This window comes from Argopecten irradians, chromosome 7 (assembly GCF_041381155.1).
Source record: "Argopecten irradians isolate NY chromosome 7, Ai_NY, whole genome shotgun sequence".
Lineage (NCBI taxonomy): Eukaryota > Metazoa > Mollusca > Bivalvia > Pectinida > Pectinidae > Argopecten > Argopecten irradians.
The window spans coordinates 42385665-42396788 of record NC_091140.1 but is presented as its reverse complement, the minus strand read 5'-3'; the positions used below and the strand labels follow the sequence as shown (position 1 = coordinate 42396788).

The 11124-nt window shown below is 32.7% G+C and overlaps 1 protein-coding gene across 1 annotated transcript; it reads left to right on the top strand.

The window, feature by feature from the left end:
- Window positions 1-2134: 2134 nt before the first annotated feature.
- LOC138328497 (uncharacterized) lies at window positions 2135-10569 on the top strand. Its single transcript, XM_069275331.1, has 6 exons — window positions 2135-2650; window positions 4356-4533; window positions 5690-5790; window positions 7450-7608; window positions 8219-8407; window positions 9159-10569. The coding sequence occupies exons 1-6, from the start codon at window positions 2605-2607 to the stop codon at window positions 9305-9307; spliced, it is 822 nt and encodes a 273-aa protein (XP_069131432.1). The 5' UTR covers window positions 2135-2604; the 3' UTR covers window positions 9308-10569.
- The last annotated feature ends 555 nt before the right edge of the window (window positions 10570-11124 follow it).

Below are 11124 nucleotides of genomic sequence, written 5' to 3'. Positions count from 1 at the left end.
CATTTAAGACCGTTAAAATGAATAACTGTTTCAAAAAGGTGTTCTGTGGTCAAAAATGACGATTCAAAATGACATCAAAATATATTTCTTTTTAAAGTGAATTTAACCGTCAACATTGTCATTCAAATTGTACATGGCGTAACAAATTTTACCATATGAAATACAGTTAATTTATATGCGCATTACGCATTTACATCATGCGTAATAATTACCACCCTGAAAGTATTGTCAGTTTTCTTATTTAAATGTAATTTTTTATTTCCGAATGTGTATAAAGAAATGTACAAATTAGAATTCGTAGGTTTATCAAATAACTTGATAATTGTCAAATATTCGGTAACGCATCGTCAACAAACCCTATCACACTTTTACCGGGGTTTTTGTCTACTTAATTTCAAGTAAAATTTGTACATTTTCATTTCTTGCCAGTGCTTAGGCTGTATTTGTTTTTAATTCGTAGTTGTTTAAATGTGATTTACATACTAGTTTATAGAGAACTGATGAAGATACTGTCAGATTTGGGTAGTGTAAAAACAAAAAATCCGGAGTTTCAGATGAAAAACAAAATGACAAGTATCCAAAGATTGTGTAAAGAAGACATAACATTATTAATCCCAAAATGTTTGGTTTCGTTTATCTGAATTTCAGAATCGCTATTTGACCATCAAGGCTCCTAATTTTTGTTTATATTTCTGAAAGCTAACAAGTCGTTTTAACCGCATGTCATTTACATCTACCTTATCAGGAAATAGGAGCATATATACCTGTGCAGACCGTGTTTTCTTTTGAACACCTTCACAGGTACGTGTAATCGCAATAACTGGCACACCGAGACTAGGAATCCTTCCAGTCTATTCATAACATTACGGCAACGGCATGTCCGATCGAAATCAGTCATCTAAAATGTAGCAAGTAACCTTATATAGTAAATACGGCGGTACAGGGGTGACATGGAAATCATTTCTTTGTTATGTAGAACGAAATTTTATTTCGATATAATGCGATTTTATTTCTTTACAAGACCACATAGAACTTATACGTGCTCAAGTAAAGAAGGATTTAGAACGACGGTACAGAGGTGACACGAATTTTTTATAATTATTATTTTATATTATGTAGGAAGAAAATTCTTTTGATCTAAGGCGAAATTTTTTTTCTTTACATTTTTTATGTGAAACGCTTAGGTGCTAATGCAAAGTATTTTGTGTAGGACGTAAAATATAGGGTTATTTATATTCTTTTCATGATTATATAGTTTAATTTCATATGTTACATTCATTTTTAATGGTTAGATCTTTGAGGTTATTTTTCAAGAGACCGAAATAATTGAACTTCAAGTAGTATGACGTCATGTATACAGAACGGTTTCGCGAGGAATTTATAAAAAGGCACAGCCATTGGTCAAACTGAATTATTCCATAAGATATCACTACGCAACAACTCATTATTTTAATGTAAAGGGAAATCACAGAAATTTATGCCTAAGAAGTACCTGAGTGAGCTATCTGAGTAAAATTATAACACTATTCTTCTCAATATCTTTTGAGGTTATGTAGTCATAGACAAAAAAACGGACGTTTCGCGTCTATGAAGAATGTCCTTCCATTTTAGGTCTATGACTTCATAACCCCCAAAAATATTGAGAAGAATGCTGAAGTAAATCTTCTAAATACTTTTGTAAAACATTTTGTGTCTGACAAAAAATAGTAAAGCATGCTTTTGTAGTATAAAAAAAGTATTTTTCCTCAACGAGACAGTAATCCATTTTACGTGAGTACGTAAAGTAAAGAAATTCCTTAACCCTTCATTCAAAGACATATTTTTGTGCAATATAACAAACACAGTTTCCATGTCAAGTCTGTGCTGCCGTACAAAGACGATAGGCGGAACAAGATTTATTCTATTACCTTGACAAGGGATTTGTTGACATCTGTATCTTAAAATACCTCACAGTTCATACTCTTTGTCTTGTATAGCAAATATTTCGTTATTATAACCAAACAATAAACAGCCTCAATAGTAAGTTCAATTATATATTTACAGTTTTTTATATGTGAAAATATATCTACATGTTTAAATATTTACTAGTTGTAAATTGATCTGATCACGCAGGTTGCTATATCCTGATTGACAGTTACAAAAACACTCGTCATTTATTTGAATTATGTTTCGCGTGACTGCAGTGTATTCCCTTGTGTAATACACTTGTTTCACTGCATACCGAGACATCATTTTCTCAACAATAGTTGTCAGCGTAATCCGTTACACATCAGTGATTCGCTATTGGCGATAGCGGCAGCATTGCACTGAAATTTATAAATTACGATTTTTGACATCTAAATTTTTAACGAATATCATTGTTGGATGAATATGAATTGAATTAAAGATGACAATGTCACATACATCGGATTAAGTTTGGATCTAAAATGTGACGTTTGACGTAAAGAGTCCTCACCCACCAGATAGCGCTGATGGGCAATATGGATATTGTAATTTTGTTATGATTGATTTGTTTGGGCATCATTGTTTTGTTGGGATCCTCCTATCAATATGTGAAGGATTCTTTTCTCTGAATAACACACCAGGAATATTCGCTGTGACGACATGACTCAGATGTGGATGTGTATACTTGTATGGTTTGGATATTTTGGTAGGTATATACGTTTACTATCAATATAATGTAATTTAATTAAAACTATTGATTAAAGGCCTACTACCTTTCCGAATACAAGAATAGTCTAAGATGACATTACAACACCAAAAAAATGCAAAATTTCCTGCGTAGTCTTTGTTAAGAGTAAAGATATACTTCGCTGTTTTGCCGTCTAGCGCAGTGATACTCAACTAACGCGTGGTAATTATGACGACGTCGGGAAACACAAGACGATCCGCGTTATGAAAAGTATAATTTTATTTATTTTGATTAAATTGTTCATAAGGTGATGACTAATGTAATATTAACGGTAAGCTAATAATTTTTGTGACCCTACAATATTGTCAATCTCGTTTTACATTTTAGACATTATAAGCTGTTTCGGAAAGGTAGTGGGCCTTTAAGTAAACAAAAATTTTAACATTTCATATACCCATATATAGTATTTCGTTTCATTCTCGTACTGTTAAGTTTATAAGTAGCTTGCAAATCAGATTAATCTATAAAAAATATATGAACAATTATAATAAGTCATTTCATATTTCAAAACATATTGACCCGTGTATGAAGTCATGCTATATCTCATTTTGAACTTCCCTTGGAAAGTCTCTTAAGAGTTGTTTGACTGTATGTTTCATGTAATTCATATGTCGATGTATAACACACTACAGTACACTAAAAACACCACTTGTTAACATTCAATAAGATAGTCTGCAATTTACAGAAGCAATATACGTCTGCAGAAATCAATATGCAACACCAATTTGTTATGTTTCATTGATAGCTAGAGGAAATAATATAGAAGAAGAAAAAAAATCCCAAATGTGTTAGTTTCTGTTTTGATTGTGATATATACACGACATAACATCGTCATAAATATTTTTTGATTTTCAATTTTTTTTTCACAGAATTTTGTCAAGTGAGCATTAAATACCTCACCATATGCCTTTTTAGGTTACTCTATCACATATTGCAAAAGAAATGGATATTCGTGATTATATATATAAAGTTTGACTTGATGCTTTCAGAGGTTAAAAATGTATTTCTTCCCGATGACATGTATATATTAGCAGAACCTTTGTGGTTCAAATCTCTCTTTACCATTGATAAAAAACCAGTTTACTGGAAAGACTGGTATGAGAGAGGAATAATAACAGTTCAAGATATGATTGACAAAAATGGAGACATTTTTTCTTATCCAAACTTTTGCCAATTTTATCATTTTCAACCTCCTTTCACTTTATTTGAAGGATTAAAGAAGGTATTAATAGAATCTTTTCCAAGTTTGAAGGAGAAGTCCAAAATCATGGTGGTTAAAATATCTCGACATATTACCAAACCAAACAAGCCCTCCATCTCTGGGTCGCGAATTCGAATCCCATGTGGGGCAGTTGCCAGGTACTGACCGCTAGTCGGTGGTTTTGCTTCGGGTATTCCGGCTTTTCTCCACCAACAAACCTGGCACGTCTTTACATGACCCGAGCTGTTAATAGAACGTTAAACTAATAAAACTCCTTTAATGATTTTCACAGCTTTATTCATGAAACTTGATGACTTTCAATAGATTAATAAAGACAAAAAGACATATCTAATTTCCACCCACTTATGGCACTTTAGATATACTCATAAAGAATGTATAAGAACATTCCCCTTGGGTGGCCTTTATAGACAGATTTGTCTAAACATCACTTTATATATTAAGGTTTGGTGAGCACGACCTGTACGTATCCCTGGGGTGGAGGTTTCTGGGGAGACTCTCTCGGACGTACAGCCATAACATTTAGTACCAATACCATGCAGGGCTACGATCTCTCCTACAGAGGCTCTGACGTCACAACATGGACCTGTCTGATCAAAGATGGCGATTTGGTTTTATCGAGGTAAACTTAACAAAATAATGAACATTAGTTTGTATAAGAAAGAATTATTTATCAACATTCTTGTTGTTCCTCTAATCTTTATGATGTAATATTCACTGTATAAAATGTCTAAGTTTAACGTTTTACATCTCTTGTGACTCTTACATTAATTAGGGCGTTTCACCTATGGATGAAAAGACCTATTGTTTTAAGATATTTTTTAATATTCCACTGTACCCAAAGTAACATACAAAGGATCTCCGAAATGGTAAGAGATACGCCAATGAACCCGCCATATTTTACGGCATGAGTTGAAGGTATGACACAATATCTGTATGCTGGTCAAAAATCAAATATGGCAGCTATGACCTCACTTCCAGTTTTAAACTTCTGTCAATATTACGCTAATGGCATAATGATTTTTCTTTCCTTTTCATATATCTTATGTAGAATCAAAATTGGAACAAACATCTAAGTAACACTTTTTCTTTAAAACATCAACTTTCCGGTTTGAAATAAGGGTCAACGTTCAAAAGTGCATTTTTAAGGAAGAACTGATAATTCAAAATCTTCCTCTCAGATTCTGGAATGCCTAAAGACCTATCACTGAACATTTAGCATGCTGAGATAAAAGGCAAATAAGTTTGTTAATATGAATGACCTTGACCTTTATTCAGGCACATGAGAGGGTTTAAATAACCTTAAATCTTGAAACATCTTCGTGTGAAGTCCTGGAAGGCACAGAAAGCTGATATAGTATATGCAGCATGCTAAGATAGAGTATTTTCAAGGTTTTTATATAAATGATCTTGACCGTAATTCCTAGTTGGTGAAAAGCCCGTCAACTTTTCCATTGTCAATTTTTAATTAGAATTCTTTGTGCTTCTCAGCTGCCACGACACTTCAAAGATGTCGGAAATACAGTATTATAGCTTAAACAACTGCACTTCCTGATTCTTTTCATTTTGTACTTCCACCGGGTTTTTAAATCCAACCGATATTGGTTTCCTCAGCAGCTTTCCTTTGTCTAGTTTTGTTTGGATAATGTTTTATTTTGTCGAATAAGTTTTGATATTAATGTTATGATTTGCCACCCAGAAAAGTTAATCTTCACGATGATGGAAGTTAAGTAACCGCGAACGACAGTAGAATTACAGTACTTGGCGCTTTTTTCCAGATCGTCGAGTATCAACGTGGCTGGTGATGACTACTACCTGTATGTTTGTATGCTGGTCAATACAGTGTCTAGTAACAAATTCTACTACCATTTAATGACAAGCAAGTATTCTTTGATTTCTTTGTACATTGTTTTGCAAATAATCGTTTTTAATGTGTTCTTAATAAATTATCAGTTTAGTTATTGGCTTGTTCATTTATATATCAACAGTTTGAAAAGTTGTGTTGTGGGACAAAGAAGTAATTCCAACCCTGTGGAATTTATTTTTTCAAATTTTCTAGGCGATCTGCCTTTTTATCCAGATACGAACAGTAATACGTGACAGTAAAACTCTATTTGGTATTGATTACAAGATTTTAATGGTATAACTTCACCAAACACCATTCTGATTTATCCAAGTTACTTCCCTATGACCATTCAGAACTTTCTATTTTTCTTCCCTTTAAAGGGAAGTAACTCTTACAGATCAAAATAATAACGACAGAATGAGAAAAAAACTCATGATAATTGAAAATGCTCTCCATTTTCCACACAGAATGAAACTATATCGGGACATTTGACAAATAGAGGATCTTACATGAGTTCAATAATTTGATAATCCACAAGCCTTAAGCTTTAAATTATATAACGATTTTGATAATTTTCATATCACATAGTCACGAGTGTAAATATCTAGTTATCACATAACTTTAAATAATAAAAAAGTATAAAGTAAACTTAAAATATAAGTAAACCTTTAAATTTCGTATCTATATAAAACAGTAGAAATCCGGTTCGGATGTGGCGTTTCCGTCTACTGAGACAATCATGCGACGTCATATATAGATTATGACATCAAAACTACATATGACGTCATAATAGTGCTATAACACATGTGTCTTACGATAGTTATGACATGGCCGTATGATATGGCTGTGATAAATACAAAATATCAACACTAAACGTGACATTATAAGAAATGTGTATTGATTACTTTATTCATTTATTTTATTATATTTCGGGACTACGTCATCAGTCCAAGGTGTGAATCGCACTCACATTTATTTCTCCATTTACATATGCCGCATTTGTTGCAGTTTCAAATATATTCATAAACCTGCGCACCAATGAACAGGCATATAATTATAAATAAGTTATCTGAACTCTTGCCTAGAAAATAACAGTATACAATATAACAGAAAAAGGTGGCGGCAAAGACACTGAAACGCCCCATCGAGACTTGTGGCGTATTTTTCTGATCCAACAGCATGGTTGATTATATAAATTTTCGTCACAACGTCTGGTGGAACAAGATGAATTTGAGTGATAAATAATTCACGATACCGGAACAATAATTGTGGCCTACTTGTTTGTAGTCAGGGGTAAATAAGCATTCGTTATATGGGGTGAAAATGAAACAATCTCAATAATCAAGTGGTTACTATCACTGTCGTTATATCCACCCGTGGAATATATCACAGCAACGCTGAAGGCTAAGTGTTTTTGCAACAGGTTGTTTGGTATTTTAATGTAGATCAAAAGAATCGAATAACGGTGCACTGTGGTTGAATGGCTTTGAAAATGGGCGTCGCTTTCACTGTAATCTTCAAAGAAAATCTCTGCTGGCCTGTGATTGATCAGCTTCTTTCATCTGAACTGGTTTCTTTTTGCAATAAAGAAAAAGTCCAGAGTGAAATATAACGACAGTGAAAGTAATCCATGGAGTATCGAGGATGAGGTTAAAGAAACATAATTTCACTATTCTATTTTGTTTCTTTTAGGTGTTGATTCTAACATAGTGAAGACAGGCACATCAACAGAGGTTCGATCTACGGCGAGGCTCACCATAGACTCCGTGTCGGATATCTGCACGATTTGTGCCCAGAATCCAACGTCCATCTCGCTACAGGTTACAGAATACACTGTAATGGGAGCTAACGGTGAATGCATTTTTAAACGTCTTTTATTTGCGGCTGAAGGTTTCAATGCAACTTTGATTCTAGCTGGAAAATTGAAAAAGAGTTTCCTACGAACTAATTCCATTCTCTTTATGATTTATATTCTTCTATACCCACGGGTTTAATACTGGCTGGTCTTATACAATTCACTCATGTCGAGGCTGTATTACGTGGCTACTGATATCATTAGTAGTTACTCTGTAAATTTTCAACATTTTTGTCAGAAACTAGACTGCTTTTACTATAAACAAAAATTCAAACAACATGATGCACCTTTGCAGTGAAGTTTTTTCAAACTTATTTCACAATGGTGGGATATCATAGTTTTGAAATTGTAATAAAACATCGAGGTATGAGAGAAAAATGTTCGGAGTCACAAATATATCTTTCATTCTCTTCGCTATTTCCCTCTAACCACTATTTGCAATTTACATAAAAGATGCACATGGACAACAAAAAAGCGATTTCAAGTTGTACCATCTAATTTAGCTTTAGGTGTTTGGTCGAATTTTTTAAAGTATTTGTATAATTCAAATATATAATGTTCAATTACTTTTTTCTCTCAGTTTGTTTGAAATGATTTATTTTTCAGGAACGGCGACAACACTAGGTTCCAGTCCAGCATTTGCTTCTAACCCTTGTGATCCAACAACCACCACAGCATCAACATCAACAACAACTACAACAACATCAACAACAACTACAACAACAACAACTACAACATCAACAACGACGTCAGGTGTACCACAGGACACATCATCTCAACCACAGGAAACATCAAGTAATATTTACAATTACTGATAGAGTGAATTTCTTCATTTCCTTTGTAAATACATTATCCCAAGTTGTTTCTTTAGCGTGACAAACTGTGTAGATATTGTTTTCTTTCATGTTGGTTACAGAATATATTATAGATCCTGGTTTCATGTTTTGGTCTCTTGTAGGCTCTTAACATCTGTCGTTGTTGATCGTTACATATGTGTCGTATCTGGGCGAAAATTTTGTAATGCTATTTTTTTTTCTTCAATTAATCTATTGAAAAATATCAGGATTGATGAATTAACCTGTGAACATCACTCAAATGTACAGACAAATATGTGTGTTGTCTCATAAATGTTTGTTAAAACACATTACAATTACTATTGAAACTGTTTACCTGTAAGATAGAATTTTAGACCACAACTTCTGTCGGTATGTTCTCATTTCACTACGTTGAAGATGATGTATATTGATTTTTGTTAGTACTGGCAAAAACTCATTTTCAGCTCTTATTTGTAGGTTTAAAATTAAAACCTTTGCATTCTAAGTATTGTAATACGCAGAATGTTGGTAATTTGTGGTGGTGAATAAAATAATAAAATCTCTTTTTTGTTCGAGAGTATGAAAATTACGTCACATCTCATAAGAAATAGAAGTCGTAAAAACATTTCTGCTCATGTGGAAGTGGGTGTGCTATCATTATTTAATGAACAATATGAAGAGCACTCACTAGCAGTCAATACAAAAAGACATTTCATATTTTGACATTTCAGCTAATAAAACTTCCATGACGGGAACATCTACAACAAATGTGGCCGCCATTGTTGGGGGAATTATGGGATCGCTTGTGGCGGTGGTGGGAATAGTTGGTGTGATATGGCTCGTCAAGAAAAAAAGATTCTGTTTTAAATCCGGATCGTGATTCAACAAAATGATCTATGGTGAACACATCGAAGGAAAATGAACAGCATGACAGCATATCCGTATAATATTTAACAAATTTGAACCCCGATATAAAAGTTATATGTGTCGTAACTGAGCGAAAAGTTTGACATGCTAATGTTTTTTTTCAGTAATCTATTGAAAACTATCAGGTAAAATGAATAAAGCTATGAAAATCATTCAAATGAATAGACAAACATGTTTGATAGTGTATAATCACTACATGTAGTTACAACAGAGAATTTATGCACTGGAAAATTCTTGTTTTTTATGCTTTATGTATGTTTCGATTGAAATATATCTATAGAAGTTATAATTAAAAATAATACTTAAAAATGTGAAAAGGAATGGCAGACATCAACTAAGCTTCATGGTCTGACCGTATGTTTTCATTTCAATAAATTGTATGTGTAAATAAAATGACTTTTGGCAGTACTGTCAATATCATTTTCAGTTGTTCTTATTTGTGCTTGTAAAATTAAAACATATACATCGTAACTATTGTAATTTTCAAAATGTTGATAATTTTTGGTGGCGAATATCATATTAAAAGCTCTTCTTCATTCGTGAGCATGATCATTACGGCACTTATAACTCTAAGGAATACAATACACATATTCTATTTATTTATTTTTTTATTCTGTTACTCCGTTTACCTACAATATCTTAATTTAATAATTATCTATATGCGTCTTAAAGTATTTATTGTTCCTACAAAGAAATACGTCGATCAGTTTCACAGTAGACTAAGGAAAAAAGTATTTATTTTAAAATTATAATTCGATAGGATATTTTTAGCAAATGAGTTATGGTTATCGTAAGTGTTGGTAATCAGATGTATTAATGGCAGTATTTCATGATTTTAGTTCCGTTATTCAATAGAAAATATGATTGAGTATTGTTAAGACAATTAAATTCTAGTTTATTAAAAAAATTCTTGTTACATACACGTTGTTTTGAAGTTGTTTACTTGTTTCGTTGTTGACAAAGCCACTCTTTTTTGAGTTCCTTATGACGACAAGCAAGACGAGTTATTTTGACCTTACGAATTTCGGTTAGTCTGGCAGTGTGTCATTTCGTAATCCAAGGTCAGCAGGTAGATGACCACTGATAAGGAACTTGGTGTACTTAACCTTTACTACAGATCGAAGGTAAGTTAAACTAGTACTTATTGTAACATTGAATACTTTATTGTTTTCTAAATCAGTTCAACGTAGAGGTAGGCCTGTTCTGAAATGTCTTCATGTGACATATCACAATACTTATTTCCATTCACTTTTGTTTTAATTTACCAAGTCTATTTTGGTTTAATAAATAATTTATAAAATTCCTCGACCTACGCTATCATTGATATGATATGATCTAACGATAACACTATCTATATTTTATCAATACGCCATATGACGAAACGTTCTATGTACTGAGGAAAAATCGTTTTGGAATAATGATGATTGTTTTATAGATTCCTGAACTAACGTAGAGCCGGTTATGTTCGCAAATGAAAATTTTCGTGATTTGATGTAAAAACATGAAAATCTAATATTAGTGGTTTTAATTTTTTGCGATATGGATTTTAAGGGTAGATATCATTCAACCATTTTTCAATATTTCGCGGATCAAATTTTCGCGATCATAGCAATGTCCCGCGAAAATATCATCCCCGCGAAAATATTAGGCTTTACGGTGTTAAAGGTGCAAATTGATAGCCGTAATCTTTAGAAAAATTTAATTGGATATATTTTCATTTAAACAAATGAATGATAAGATTTTGTAATTTATTTTCATTTTGAGTATTGA